General features: G+C 42.1%; 1 protein-coding gene across 1 annotated transcript; it reads right to left on the bottom strand.

Moving 5' to 3' along the window:
* Positions 1–242: 242 nt before the first annotated feature.
* On the bottom strand, positions 243–4,477 carry LOC124595376 (glycine-rich cell wall structural protein-like). Its single transcript, XM_047134093.1, has 2 exons — positions 4,389–4,477; positions 243–995 (listed from the first exon to the last, which is right to left on the bottom strand). The coding sequence occupies exons 1-2, from the start codon at positions 4,398–4,400 to the stop codon at positions 327–329; spliced, it is 681 nt and encodes a 226-aa protein (XP_046990049.1). The 5' UTR covers positions 4,401–4,477; the 3' UTR covers positions 243–326.
* Positions 4,478–16,795: the final 12,318 nt, after the last annotated feature.

Here is a 16,795-nt window from a genome sequence, read left to right on the forward strand (position 1 = left end):
CAGGTTCGAATCCTGCCCTGGGCATGGATGTGTGTGGTGTTCTTAGGTTAATTAGGTTTAAGTAGTTCTAAGTCTAGGGGACTGATGACCTCAGATGTTAAGTCCCATAGTGCTTAGAGCCATTTGACTGTATGGTGTGCAACGAAAAACTTTTATAGAAAGTGTTACATTAGCAACAACCGTTTTACAGTCAACATGACAAATTTGGGACTAATATAGTCAATGAAAGACAGAGACATAAATATTATTTGAATGAGTTTATTTCCATTTGCAGGACACGTCCTGGTAGCGTGTACAGGTCAAGGTGTTGGGTTCAGCCTTAGGTTTTAGTGGCCATATTTTCCGTAGCCCCCGAGTCCTCCAAAGCCACCGCCGTAGCCTCCGCCGAAGCCGCCGCCGTAGCCTCCACCGAATTTGCCTCCGAGGCCTCCTCCGAGACCACCGCCCAGGCCTCCTCCGAGGCCTCCGCCGAGACCTCCGCCGAGACCTCCATGGCCGGCGCTGACGACGTAGGGCACTGGACGCTTAACGACGTAGGGCTGAGGTACTGGGACGGACACTGGGGTGGGGACCTTGACGGGGACGGGCACAGGGTTGTCTACAGGGACAGGGTACGGCTGCGGTACGTGGACAGGAACAGGCCGCTCCACGGGCACTGTGACTGGGACCCTCACTGGAACTGGGATGGTATTCTCCACAGGCACTGGGACAGGAACGGGGACTCGGTTGACAGTCACCTGAGGGGCTCCACCTCCGATGGCACCACCAAAACCACCTGAGATGCCGCCTCCCAGACCGCCTCCTAATCCGCCTCCGTAACCACCTCCATAGCCGCCTCCATAACCGCCTCCGTAGATGCCACCATAGCTACCACCATAGCCGCCACTTAGTCCACCTCCGTAGCCTCCCAGAGAGCCAGTGAGTCCTCGCTTCTCCTTCACCTGCTTCTCCTCAGCCAGGGCTGCCAGGGCCAGACCGCACAGGTACACGCACACCTGTTGACAGACACGTTCATGAAGTTTGAGATGATCCATCATTGAAGTGGACGTGGTACTGCGGCCAGTCATAAGCTTCTAGAAATAAGGAATACCAACAGAAGTACTTTTTATAAAACACATTAGTTATGCGACCAGTTTTGACACCACCTTAGTTTCATATTCAGGCCCCTATGTAAACTGCAACCCTCGGAACATTACGATAGGTGCCATGTATATTTATTGGTCTCATGCCCTAATGCGCTCAAGGTTGGATATCAGAGTAGGGGTCTGGAGATGACACTAACGTAGCGTCAAAGCTGGTCGTAATTAACGTATTTTATTAAAAAACGTACGGCTTCTGGTATTACTTTCTTCTACACGTTATGGGAAAGACCTTTTGCTCTGTAACAAAGAGGAACATATTTTCCAACAAGTATTCGGCTGTGCTACTTGGTGTTCCAAATGGTACATGAATACGGACTACAAATTGTCAGGTAGGTTAATTTTCAGTTCTATTGATTCCAACATTTCCGTACGACTGCAGGAATCGTCGTCCTGTATACATACTCTTCAGTGAACTTTACACATACAGCACGCAGTAAAGAGAATAACATATTTTTTTCATCTCTTGGTCTCCCCCTACGACTTTTACCCTCCACGCTGCCCTCCAGTACTAAATTGGTGATCCCTTGATGCCTCAGAATATGCCCTACCAACCGATCCCTTCTTCTAGTCAAGTTGTGCCACAAATTTCTCTTCTCTCCAATTCGTGGTTTCACGGTAGCGTTCTCGCTTCCCGAGCATGGGGTCCCGAGTTCGATTCACGGTGAGGTCAGGGATTTTCACCTGCCTGCAGATGACTGGGTGTTTTTGTGTCGTCGTCGTCATCATCATCATTCATCCAGATTACGGTTTGAGGAAGGCAATGGTAAACCACCTCCACTAGGACCTTGCCTAGTATGGCGGTGCGGGTCTCCCGCATCGTTCCCCCATGCTCTGTCAAGGAGCATGGGACTTCATCATCATCATCATCATCATCATCGCTTTCTTGTCCATCATTGTGGGGAAGATTCCACAATTGTAATACTGTTTTTCAATCGAGTTAACCCACCAGTAGCACTTTTATTTTTCAATTTCCACGACCTGTTTCGACCCACAGTACCATTTCCAGTGGCTGTATGTCTGTCTACACCTATATCTACATGGATACTCTGCAAATCACATTTAAGTGGCTGGCAGAGGGTTCATCGAACCACCTGCTCAAGTCTATATTATTCCAATCTCGTATAGCGCCCAGAAAGAACGAACACCTATATCTTTCCGACGAGCTCTGATTCCCCTTATTTTATAGTGGTGATCGTTTCTCCCTATGTAGGTCGGTGTCAACAAAATAGTTTCGTATTCGTAGTAGCAAGTTGGTGATTGCAATTTCGTGGGAAGATTACGTCGCAACGAAAACCGCCTTTCTTTTAATGATTTCCAGCACAAATACTGTATCGTTTCTGTGACACTCCCTCCCATATTTCGCGATAATACAAAACGTGCTGCCTTTCTTTGAACTTTTTCGATGTACTCCGTCAGTCCTATCTGGTAAGGATCCCACACCGTCGTTACAGTACACAGACAGAACGGAAGTGGGAGTAAAATAAACATGCAAGTGCATTTGGAGTGTTTATTCGGTTGCAAAGAATATCCTTTGTTAGGATATCCTTGCAGGATTATACTTCTTGGATATACTTTTCCTCTGTAGTGTACTTCGCTCAACCAGGGTACAGTAAAACAACGTGACATTTTGCAGACATTGCAACAGCCTTCTTCTGTCGCGTATGCTTAGCAGCACTCATCGTACGAATGAAGATTCCTGTGGTGGCATCAAGAAATTTGTGTATTTTTCACTCCAGTGGCTGTTGAGTATGAAAGCACGTTCAGAATAAGGATACCGAGAAATATTGCCCTTGCAAACACACCGAAATATTGAGCAATAGTAATGAAGATAGTAATCTAAGACGTTTTCTGATGTATGATGACGACTTTGAATGTCTACACTCCCACTTTAAAAAACTGTTTGGTTTTTCAATGAGCAAAATTGTTTTTATATCATTCAGTGCTACCGTAACTTATTGCAAAGGGACACACATTATTCAATGTATAAGGCTGCAACATAATCCTTCTATCAGATGTTTAAGTTAGAATTAACTTACGGAAAGTATGGAACTGAATCTGATAATAAAGGATGTAGTAATGAAGTGACTTGTTCTGCTTCTGTGCGTCCTAAAATTTATGGCGGTGGTCGTCTGAGACTTTTGGAAAGCACATCACGTAATACCCATAAATATGAACAACATTTCAAAGAATGATAATGGGTCACTGAATACAATTATTGTTCCTACTAACTGTCAGTGCTGCAGCCCCTCTTTCCTCATATTATGAGAACAGAGGAAGAGGATGTGTATGCGTCGTGGGGGAGGGAAGGAATCAGATACGAGACCAAGTGTTAACTGGGAGCAAGGAGAGAGTTTTTTAGACTCATGAAAATGCTCGGTGCAGTATGTCTGAAAAGTAGGGCCTCTAACTAGGAAGAAGGGCCAGATCACTATATGTTTCCAAATCAATTTGTATACGTATGAATGATAAGTAAAACCATAAACGAAAAGTAGTTAACAGGAAATACAATAAAATAACCTGTTAGGTATACTGCAAAGATTTACTATAACATCCGGACCATCTGAAAGGTAACGTAACTGTTGCATCCGTACGGAAACAAACTGATAATTTGCCCATAGAGGACAACGTAATTCGACGAATTTTATGAAGACTACGATTTTTAGGTTGCATGTTCTCTCAAAGCCATATTTTTACGTCATATTTCGATTTAACAAATATGCGCCTGTCGTCTGCTGCCAAATTTCACGTTTTCCTAGTTTTGTATGAAATAGAGTGTACCGGTACTTCGTTATAAATTTACAACTGTAGCAGAGCGAACACTTAAAAAGACAATGAAGGAAGAACCTGTGAGCAGGAATTTTTTAAACAGTTGTTATGGCCTTATAAGTTAGGGGCTTACAACACTTATCATTCAGTCTTACGAATCGAAGACATCAAGCAAAAAGTTCTTATAATTCACACATTTACTCCGGAACTGTTATGAGTAGTACAGCCTACTTTGTTTCTGTTCTTTCCCGGTAATCTTCCAAATGACAAAGGAATATCAGATTGAGCTGTACGATGGTTAGAAAAATTTTGTAGAACTCAACATCACATTCTGTTTATAGAAGTACGACGAAGTTGGAACCTCTGCTGCATTTCGTTCCAAAAGCTAGCAGATTTATAGTGGCATTCAAATGTGCTATCATTTCTTAGGATGTTACAGTTATAGCAACGAGCTTATAGTGCTGTAGGTAAACTACTCACCAGGATCCTCATTGCTGCTTGTGTGTCCTGCTGGGAGCGAGCAATGACTGATGCTGCTCCTAGGCGATGGAGATCTTTTATACTGCTGCTCAGCGCTACCCCTCTTCCACTGTCTTGCAATTACCACGTCCGGTTCCCCCTGGTCTGCAAAGGACTGTAACCGATTCGGTCTGTGAGCAGACTTTGCCACCTTGATGCAGCACTGAAAGTCGTTCTTGAAAATGGGGATTAATTAAGAGGTTCGTGGCGAATCTGGTGGCCTGTGCGTCTCTCCCTAGACTCTGCATGTCACTGATTTTAAGGATGCCTACTTATTCATAATACTTTTTTTTAGTGACAAAATGTTGAAGCTTGGCCAAAAATATATACAACGCAAAAGATACTGGGTGTGTGTGCGTACGTGCACCTCCGTGTGTCACGAAATGCCTGAGAGCAGAACTGCGTTCCTGCGCGATTAATATTAATGTACATACAAATGACACACGTTGACAGTCATGACTGAGATGCTTCAGCGGTATTTGGCAACGGACAGTTACGGGTACTTCTCTGATTTCGAAAATTAAATTAAACTTCAACAGTTTCCACATTGTCGTTCGTGTGTGGACAAATTTGAATTCATTATTTACGAGGTATTGTAAGAATTACCATCAGACAGATAACATTACATATTTGATTTTGTTCTCAATTTTTATATGGTAAAAAATGAGTATAAGGGAGAAATACTTAGTACCAAGTCGGTACTTTAATAGATTAAGTTAGATTAGATTAATACTTGTATGGGAACAGTAGATGAAAATAGGCACAGTAAGTCAATTTATTTATATGTTTATCGCCAAAATTTGCAATAATCCTAATAGTGTAAGTATTTGAACTCAAATATTTCAGCAGATCATCAATATTTTTCTTCCAATTCAATCTTTCATCAATGCAAACACCCAAAAATTTGGAATATTCTGCCTTGGCCACAGACTTCTCTTAAATCTCTATATTTATAAATGGTGCTGTGTCATTTACTGTACAGAAATGTATACACTGTGTTTCATTAAAAATTAATGGGAGTCCATTTGCAGAGAACCAAATGACAGTTTTCTGAAAGACACTTGTATTATCAGCAAAAAGAACTAGCTTCACATCTTCGTGAATTTAGAACTGCAAGTCATTAATATTCATTAATAACAATAAAAAACCCAAAAATGAATCTTGTGGGACCGCATTCTTGACACCTCCCCAGTTTGAGGAATTTGCTGATTCTTGGGCATTATGCTAATCGTTTACTTCAACTTTCTGTAGTCTTCCAGTTAAATATGAATTAAGCCATTTGTGCACAGTCCCACTCATTCCAGAATACTTAAGCTTATCTAGAAGAATTCCAAGATTTATACAGTCGAAACCCTTTGGGAGCCCACAGAATATCCCAAATGGTGATGTCCAGTTATTCAGAGCATTTAATATTTGGACATTGAAAGGATATATAGCATTTTCTTGTGAAAAGCCTATCTGAAAACCAAATTGGCATTTTGTTAGCAATTTATTTTTGCTAATAAGTGAAGCTGCTCTTGAGTACATTACTTTTTCAAGAATTTTGGATAAAGCTGTCAGAAGTGAGATTGAGTGGCACTTGCTGGCGTCAGACTTATTCCGCTTTTTACGCAATCGTTTAAGAATAGCATATTTCAATTTGTGAGGACAACTGCCTTGTTTAAATGAGCTATCACATATGTGACTGATAATCCTACTTACCTTTTGGAACAAGCTTTTAATGCTATGTTGGAGATGTCGAAAATTCCTTTTGAGCGTTTAATTTTCAGTGCGTTTATTCTTTTCCTAACTTCAGAAAGAGAGATGTGTAGAACTTCAGTTTTATCAGATTGCATCGGCATTGCCTTTTCTAAAGAAAATTTGGATACCAGTTTCTCCACAAAATTAAAAAATTATTATTAAAAATATTTTCAAGCTATGACTTTTTGTTAATACGCTTTTCGTTCATTTTGATGGTAATACCTTTTCCTGTACTCATGGTTGCCTTATTTCCCTTTTGACAATATTCCAAACTGTTTTAATTTTATTATCAGAGTTGCTAATCTCAGACTTAATACACATACTTCTGGACTTTTTATTAACTTTCCTTAATGTATTACAGTGGGTTTCATAACATTTGATTGTTTCTGGGTCATTACGCTTTCTAGTTATTAGATACCTTTACCTTCTCCAGTTTGAAGGTATTTTTATCCCTTTAGCAAGCCATGGCTTTTTACATAGCATCTTACAATTATATTTCACTATTTTCTTTGGGAAACTGTTTTCAAAAATACGAATAAGTTACATTTTAAATTAGCATCATGCTCCCAGTAAACCTCACCCCATTGTACCTGCTGCAAGCTTTCCCTAAAATTTACAATAGCTAAATCGTTCACTCAACGCACAATTTTGGAGGATTATTTTGCGTTAATTTATGGAGCTATGTCATACTCGTACATTTTAACTAGCTGTGCGTCATGCTTAGGAAGACCATTCTTAACAGGATAAGTATTTTTTTGATTAAGTTTACATTGGTCTATGAAAATATTATTTATCAGTGTGCTGCTCTCATGTACTATCCGAGTAGAAAAATCAGTAACTTATAAAATGAAAGAGCTGAGTAATATTTCAAGATCAAACTTCGTATCGGAGTCTTTCAGGACTCATATCCCCACAAATAATACTTCGCTTCCCTATGTCTGACAGATAGCACGATAATGAATCCAAGTTTTTCGGGAGTAGTTGAATATTTCCGAATGGGGACCTACACAGATACAATTGTAAAATTTCCGCTTTGTAGTTTAAGTTCTATATGTTGCCCTACACCAAATTTTTTAGTTTCTAAATTTTCCACACTACGATAACTTTTAACATAACTGATGAGCCAAAACTTTATGACCACTGCCCACAGCGACGTTGGATGCCGCCTGGAGGCGTTGCGGTCACGTGATGCGGTAACAGAACTACGTAAGCAGAGCAGACACGGGTGGGGGGATCACCCTAGCGAATATACGGGTTGCAGATGGGGAAATCCATTGAGATAAGCGACTTTGATAAAGGGTGACTGTGAACCAGTATCCCGAAAACGGCGAAGCTGGTCGAACGTTCATCTGTTACTGCTGTGAGCATCTGTGGAAAGAGAAACTACCACCAGGTGCTAAATGGTTGGACGTCCACGACTCTTCACAGAACGTCGGGTTCAGAGGCTTATCTGCTCAGTAAAGTAGGATATATAGTGATTCGTTGCATTTCTGTCGAAAGAGCACAGTGCTGATGCACCCAGAAGTTTTTCGTAGCACACCATTCATTTCTATTGTTGAACATGAAGCTCTGCAGCAGACCACCGCTACGTGTTTTCATGTTGACCCAATGACATCGTCAGTTACGACTAGAGTGGGTAAGGAACCATCGGGATTCGACTGTCGATGAAGAGAAATGTGTCGGCTCTTCGTGTGAATCACATTTTTGCTACACTAAGTCGATGTGAACCGTGGTACTAACCAATTCTTTAGCAAATCAAAATTAACAATCTCACTGGTGATGGACAAGCTTGTGACTGTTTTACAATTTTAATTTGACTCAAAACAGACTTTATTATAACCTTCAGTTCGGTCATTTTCCCTCTTACTAATGCAATATACAAATTTTCATTTTGATTCAATTACATAAACACGAATAAGAATCATATTCTTTTGCGTCCGCAACCAAAATCATTGATAGTAGGCACGGTGAATAATCAATCACAAACAATCGTTCTTGTTTAACCATGTCTCAAGAGACTAATAACACTACACACTTACAACCAAAGATATACAGCCACATAATACCACAACTTCATAAAGAACAAAGAGATCTTAAAGCTTAATAAAACTGAACTGCCGACATAAAGGTCCACAGTGAAACATATACTAAAAATACAAAGAGGGCCACCAAGATCGCAAAACTCGCACACAGGAATAATAACAAGTTGCACGTTCATTAAAGACCCACAAATGATTAACGTAAATGTTAAATAAGAAGGGCTAGTAATAACTCAACCAATAAGATGACTTACAGACCCGCCAATATCAACAAGGTGGCCTCAACTAACGGACATAATGAGAATGATTCCCAAATTGCACTTAACTTTAAAGAACAGCGTTAAGGCCCACAGCAGTGCTTGGAAGCAATAACGCTACGGCTGGCAGGCGATACGAGCGTTCACTCCCCACGGCTTGTGCACGGGGTCACACAGCAGGCGGTACATACTTTTATATAGTACGACCGGCCCCACAATGAACGGTCCTGACAAGAATCCATAACCGCGTCAACGCCAGGGAACGAGCAGTCTTAACAAATGGCCTGCAGCACAAATAGATTGCAATGAGAAAAAGGTCAAATCACATCCACACTGGAATATATAATAAGCACGCCCTCAAATTCTTAAGGAGCAATACTCTAACATTACCCGTCTCTCAGTAAATTAGCAGGAAACTTAGAGATCGCTTCCAGTTGCCGTAAGGCACTTTCAGCATTAAATAAACATACCAAATGCTGCCTTGACAAATGATTAAACCGTTAACTCTACGGCTGCCGGGCACGTACACGACCGCAGCCAGTCCCAAAGCGGACAATATATCCTAAAACAAATTAAAATTTGCATGAAAACCACCTAAAGCACACACTCCACGGATGATCAAAAACAGAATGAGGAACATCAGCCTCCTTAAAATAGCCACTGTGGAACCAAGTTCAGAATCATCCCAGGCAGCTACCCATGCCACAATAAGTTTCAAAAATCTTCTTAGTTAAACACAGAATAAAAGTCATACGTAACTTGGAGCTTGCAGATTACGAGCTGGGAAGCTGTTCAGCGTGAGACGACGAAGCCACCACAATTTTGCGCGTCAAGGCGCCCAGTGATCAGCACCGTACAACCGGAGTGCGCCAAAGACAAGGGTGGCGAACACGGCGAGGCCCATGCACCACGGTTAGGGACGCGGGCTTGTTTTCAACTCAAGTTGGCTCGTTGAACGCCGACCGGAGGCTCACTTGTCACACGTTCACCCGGAAAACCCGCCGGGGGAGCAGTCAAAGATAGCAGGACAGCCGAATATCGATATCAGCGATGCAAGTCGAACACCCTAGTGCCAACCGCCACGGCTCACGACAGTCGTCTCCACAAAGGCCTTCACCGAGATGAACAGCTGCTCGAAATGTCCAGTGCCATAGACTCAGGTTGTTGGGAGCAGTATTATGCTATGGGAGACATTCTCCTGCGCCTGCATGGGACCTGTGGTATCAATTGAAGACTCGCCGACAGCTGTCCCGGAGCTAGAACCGTATTGCAGCGGTTTGGATAGAATTATAGTACTCACGTTGATCTCTCGGCGACCAAATTCGCCTGATGTAAATGCTAGGGGACCCATCCTCCACAAACCTACCAACCAACTGTCGGATCCATGATATGCAGACGTAGTGATGTATTTTGTTCCAAAGACGGACAAGCATGCTATTAAGCAATTGGTCATAATGTTTTGGCTCATCAGTGTGTATAACAACTCCTCCGTTCTACTTACATGTGCTGAAGGGTTATATCCACTTACATTTACCTCTTCCATATCAGTGACCATATGCTGTTCAGACAGATAAACAAGAAGTTCATAAACTATGTTTTTTAATCCCTTGATATTCTGATACAACTTCCTAACAATATTTTTCACTCTGCTTTTATAAGAATCTTGTGATAGTTTAATATACAGGGTGATTCAAAAAGAATACCAAAACTTTAGGAATTTAAAACTCTGCAACGACAAAAGGCAGAGCTAAGCACTATCTGTTTCATTTAGTTGTACATTTGTTCGCTTGAGGCGCTGTTGACTAGGCTGAAAACCAAACTACCCGAGGCAGCCCGTGACAGAGCACTTCATCACTGGCCTCCAAGAAGCCCTGATCTTACCCCCTGCGATTTTTTCTTATGGAGGTATGTTAAGGATGTGGTGTTTCGGCCACCTCTCCCAGCCACCATTGATGATTTGAAACGAGAAATAACAGCAGCTATCCAAACTGTTACGCCTGATATGCTACAGAGAGTGTGGAACGAGTTGGAGTATCGGGTTGATATTGCTCGTGTGTCTGGAGGGGGCCATATTGAACATCTCTGAACTTGTTTTTGAGTGAGAAAAAAACTTTTTAAATACTCTTTGTAATGATGTGTAACAGAAGGTTATATTATGTTGCTTTCATAAAATTCACATTTTTAAAGTTGTGGTATTCTTTTTCAATCACCCTGTATTTAGTAACTGCCTTTCTGAGTTTCTCTTTATGCTTGATTCCTTTAAATGTTGTATCACTGGACACTGAGCTTAACCTAAAGAAGAGGTCCTCCCATGAGTCTTAGTGGCCCCCTCTCTTATGGATTTTGCTAGCAAGCCACTCAACAAGTCACTCTCAGTATTGTAGCCCTGATCGGTATCAGTACTGTTTCACGCTCCACGCACTGTCACAACATCATCCTCCTTTGTAAAACCCTTGCACAAGGATCCTACAGCCTCTAAGACATGCACGGGACTCGAATGTTTCTAATGTTGGACACTTCGTTTTTCAAGTCACAGAGTCTTTCATCCTTTTTTTTTTTTTTTTACTTGTTATTAGACAAAGTCGTAGAAACCACATTTACCAATTTACAGCTTCATCCAAAAGTTTGTTAACGTTCGAAAATTCACTACTAACGGAAAAACGTAAGCAGAGAGGTAAAATGTGACTCAAATGCCTGAAATGGCACCAAGGACGAGTGCAAAATGATGCGAAAAGATAGCGCTGGACAGCAACAGGTCAGTGACGCCGCATGAGAGCCGTGTACAAAATGTCAGCGTGACAGGTGTGAGGTACGCCGATACGTTACAGAATCGCATCCTCCCTAGCTTGGCTGATAAACACCTGGTGGAAGGTAGGACTTCCAAGCAAGTTGGCGCTCCTCCCCATACTGCTACATGTAAGACATGTTGGGCACGTCGTTTGGTGAGATTCGCGTGCTGAGCCGCCACTTCCGTCGTGTTTGGCCTCCGAGGTTCGCATATCTCCAACCGTGTTGTGGAGTTGTCTGCAGTCGGAAATCTACCGCGATCGTCCGACTTGATTAGGGATCTAAAAGACAACCTCCGACAGCAATTTCTCACCATTTTGTCTGATATACTGTACCGTGCTGTTCAAAACATTCTCCGCTCACTACAGGAATTGTTGAGAAATGATGACCGACGTGCTGAGCAATTGTTATAAGGAACATCCCCTATGCTAAACATCAATTGTTATGGTAATTATTGCTTCTGTATGACACTGGGCGCCATCTGTTGGTTATTTTGTGCATTCTGTTTTGGTTTCAGTAAAAATTCATGTCATATCATGAAAGTCTGTCAATTTTTGCCTCTCCACTTACATTATTCTGCGAAGTATTGAATTTTAAAATGTTAACAAATTTTTGGGTCACCTTGTACAATTCGCTGTCTGTCGTCCGGCATAGAAACCTCTTTCTTTTACATGACGAAGACTTAGTTCTGTCACAGAGTGTTTTGGTGACATGGACCTCCAGTCATAGATTTCGTTAAAGGGGCTGTACTCGCCGCAGTGCTGAAATGTAACATGTTATTGCCGAATCCGGAGAAGAAAATGCACAAAATGAAGTTTATCTCGAAGAATGTTAAAAATTTACTCGAGTAAAGATCCGAAATGAAGAGACACAAAAGAAAATAAATAAGGAAAGAAGACCATGCGAAGAGCCACTTGAAGAAGAGACTGCTTAGTGGAGTATCCACGGCAGCCAGAAACGATTAATTGACGGTGGAAGAAGCTGTATGGGGAGTCTGCGTAACACAAAAACTCCGTCCGCAGGCCCCGACGTGCTCATCGGTGAGCCGAGCGCACTGGCTTCGCGGCCAGAGTAGTGCCTCTCTGGTTATCAATGGCCGTCTGTGTGGTTTAGTCTTGCGATCAGAGGCGCTGGTCTGAGGATCTTTGGCTGGAAGACTATTTAAGCGCGTGCGGTGTGTCGGTTGCCCACGAGTCCTTGAAGTTTGATTAAGCGGTGGTGCGAGGATACTCCTCGAGGTGGCGGGTCATGCGGCTGTTGGCATTGTGAGTGAGAGAGCTCAAATGGTTCACGTGGCTCTGAACACTATGGGACTTAACATCTGAGATCATCACTCCCCTAGAACTTAGAACTACTTAAACCTAACTAACCTAAGGACATCACACACATCCATGCCTGAGGCAGGATTCGAACCTGCGACCGCAGCAGTCGAGCGGTTCCGGACTTAAGCGTCTAGAACCGCTCGGCCACATCAACTGGCAGTGAGAGAGCGAACGGGCGGTGCAGTGAGGGTGGTGTTGTCCGCTGTGATTGTGTGGACTCGTAGTGGTCGCTATGTACGGTGTCAACGAGGTTACTGTATTCGAGTCTGAGAGCCAATTTGCATCGATGTTCTCAAACGGCGGTGACCGTTCGTCGGCTTGGTTGGTTGGGTGGCTAAATGGCTGTTTAAAGCATTAGTGTGTCCCACAGCCTGGGTACAGTAGAAGTACGAATACACTCACACCGTTATATACTATTCTGTAACCGAATTGCGCTACTGAGGCGTATAAATTACAAAATAGCCGGTTGAATTAAGTGACTTAATATTAGTATTTTGCTTGCGTTGTACTGCTCAAGTTTCTTTCGCCCGTTAAGAAATGTCTTAACTTCAGCTGGCTGTAATTTTTTACCCTGTTCATATTTAAGTAACTATCATTTTCTATGGTTATTGTTTGCCGTACTTTAGATATTTTGGGCTTTAAAGGGAGTTCCTTTTTCTCAACCGTTATGTGAAGATTAGCTGGGCGGATGATTGCTGAATTGCTTACAATTCCAGTACGATTAATTGGGATGACCCTGTTGCTTCCCGTAAGCCGAAAAGGTGTTTGTGAAGTAATTGTAGACTTATTAAGTGCGTGTGGAATACGAGTAACCTTCAACTGCTGTTGATACAGAATCATTTCATAAAGTTAAGGGCTCTTTTTTGCATTGGTATAATAGTTACTTCTTCCATGGAATGTCTGGAAGTCATTCATATTGTTGTTTGTTAAGTTGGTCCGGGAGGGAGCAACCATCCATTGGCTCAATTTACAGACGACTAAATTTAGAGATTAAAATCAAATGGATTAATGGTGTTTAATGCCCAGAGATAATTCTAATACTTATAATTACCTAGTAAATTATAGACTGCAGCCATCAGTCGTCCTTTTTAAATTTTATTTTGCAGATCTAGATTTCGGCTAGAAGCTAGCCTTTCTCAGTACACTATTATTTTTGCTCAACACATGTAATGCCTGTTGGTCGGGCTTCGTCCACAGTTCATTGAATATTCAGTGAACTGTGGATGAAGCCTGACCAACAGACATTACATGCACTGAGCAAAAATAATAGTGCATTGAGAATGCACAATAAAATTTAAAAAGGACGACTGATCGCTGCAATCTATAATTTACAAGTCAATATAACAGTCGCTGAGTGCAACAGCTTTCTGAATGGAGTGCGACTGCTACGGTCGCAGGTTCGAATCCTGCCTCGGGCATGGATGTGTGTGATGTCCTTAGGTTAGTTAGGTTTAAGTAGTTCTAAGTTCTAGAGGACTGATGACCACAGCTGTTAAGTCCCATAGTGCTCAGAGCCATTTGAACCATTTTTTCTGAATGGAAGGTAAGCTGAATTATAGTAATTGCTTTAATTGCAAATTTTGTGTGTGTTTGTGTGTGTGTGTGTGTGTGTGTGTGTGTGTGTGTGTGTGTGTGCGTGGGGAAGGGGGCTACGTATGTTTGTTGCTGTTATTAAACATCTTCATTAAGCGCCGTGACTTCTCATCTGTGCCTGGTGCTAACAGGTTTATGTTACACGTATCATAAGTTATTGTAAGCAGTAGGGCCAAGAGGCGGACTGTTGTAAGAGACCAGCAACTGCACTAAAAGACCCACCATTTGTAAAATTAATATCAATATTGTGGCGCATAACTCCCTCCCCCCCCCCCCCCCCACACACACGAGCACACATACACTCACACACACACAAGTTGAGTACTATCGTTTGTCCCTTCGTTGTCAATGGATTCGCAAGAATTGTATCTGTTTAATTGATTCTCTTGAGTTCTTTCTCGAGACAGCCTTTTGTTAAATTGTGAGTTGTAATAATTTGTTTTAAGGTAAAGATCCGTACTTGAAGATTCTTGGAATTCTTTGGACATATTTTCAATATTATTTTACTGTCAACAGTCAGAGTTGTAAAGTTAATAACGTTTACTGATGGTGATTACGAGAGTTTGTTTAAAGTTCTCTGCACTGGCCATCTATGTTCAAATGTTTAAAGTTCTGAAGAGACTAACAGTAAATCTGTTTTAAGGTATGTTTGTACAGTGGCTTGGCACCTTTCCACTCCCCTCCCGCTCCTACCATTCCAATCGGTTCCCACCGATCACCGTGGCAGCCTCCGCCGGTGTCGTCATTTGATGTGGTGTGGAGGAGCCTGAGGCCAGCACATCACTCAGCCGGCCTTTGTCAGTTTCCGTGTCCTGCATCCGCTACTGCTATGTCGAGCAGCTACTCAGTTAACATCACGAAGCTGAGTGCAAGCGGTTCCAGTCCTCCCACCAACGAAAAAGTTTTTTTTCTTGGTCATCAGTCTTCTGACTGGTTTGATGCTACCCACCACGAATTCTTCTCCTATGCTAACCTCTTCATCTCAGAGGAGCACTTGCAACCTACGTCCTCAATTATTTGCTGGATGTATTCCAATCTCTGTCTTCCTCTACAGTTTTTTTCCCTCTACAGCTCCCTCTAGTACCACGGAAGTCATTCCCTCGCGTCAGATGTTCTATCATCCTTTCCTCTCCGACGATGAGCAGAACCTCGTCATTCCTTACCTCGCAGTAAAGCCAATCGAACCCGGATGCTTCACACAGCAATCACCCGCCCTAAAGACGCAGTTACGGAGGCGGACTTTTTAATGCATCGGGGACTCTCCGTTTAGTATGAGGATGTCAGTACATCGGGGACTCTCCATTTAGTATGAGCATGTGAAGTAAAGTAGAGAAGTTTGGCATGCATGACTATGTGGTCATTATGACGATGAGCAGCTGTAGGTATCTAGAGATAAAAATTTGTTTCATAATTTTAATCAAAACTGGGACACTCTATTAGAGCGTAATATTGTAGAGAGTAATATTGTTGCCGTATCCTAGCGACAGGTCCATCCTTTGGTCATTGCACAATTCTGTACATTATCTTAAATGGCTTCCCCCTCCCAGCCTCTTCCTTACTTTACCGCTGCATTCCCTTGCTGTCAGAGATAAAATACCTCTCCGTGGATGAAACTTGATTATAAAGTTATTTAATGTTGACTGACGTAAATAACAGGCTGTATCTTCGATAAAACTCCTAGGCCTGCGCCAAGAGTGCAACCAAACTAAACAATTCGAAAATTGCTTTTTCTTTCTATATTTTTCTTCATTTCACGGAGTAGACTTTTAAGAGCGTTCCGTCGTCACAGATTCCTTCTATGTCTTCTTAGGTCTTTCCAACTTTCTTCTTGCATATTTTTTATCATTCGAAACTATTTTGATAAGTATTCGTTCATCCTTTGCATGTGTTCATACCAGCTGTTCAGTACTAAAACCTAAAATTGATATCGGTGAAACTTTTGGCGTAAATCTAACCGAATATCAAAAAGACTGCCTAAGGGGGAAGGAAGCTGTGTATTGTTCTCAATAGAAATGAAACTCTAATCTACCGATATAGATACTGTAGGTGCATTTTTGCTTGTTTGGACGAAACCGGGCAAAAAGTAAACTCGAATCTTTCTATCGCCCACCAGACTCATCTCAGTTTTGCTTGTTTGGATGAAACCGGGCAAAAAGTAGACTCGACTCTTTCTATCGTCCACCAGACTCATCTGCAGAAGCAGCCCAGCACCTATGAGAAAACCTTAGCCCTCTAGAACGTACGTTCACCGTTCATACTGTCATCGTTGGAGGAGACTTTAATCATTAGACAATCAGTGGGATAATTATTGTCTTTTAAGTGGTAAGCGTGACCAAATATCCTGCGAAACAATACCAAATACTTTCTCTGATGCACAGAAAAGACATTTCGAAAGGGCACTCATGATGTAAATATATTTGATATAGTGGCAACAAGAAGATCTGATATATTTGAGGATGTCCGCACTGAATCAGTAACAGCGACCATCAGGCGGTTTTATCAACAATGATTACCGAGTAATCTAAACGTTACCCAACGAGCAACTGATATATTTAGTTGAGGGTAGGAGTCAAGAGAGGAGCTTGGGCTGAAGACTAGAGGAGTAGCTGACCTAGTGCTTGATAAGTTGA

The sequence above is a fragment of the Schistocerca americana genome, chromosome 2 (assembly GCF_021461395.2).
Source record: "Schistocerca americana isolate TAMUIC-IGC-003095 chromosome 2, iqSchAmer2.1, whole genome shotgun sequence".
NCBI classification, from domain to species: domain Eukaryota; kingdom Metazoa; phylum Arthropoda; class Insecta; order Orthoptera; family Acrididae; genus Schistocerca; species Schistocerca americana.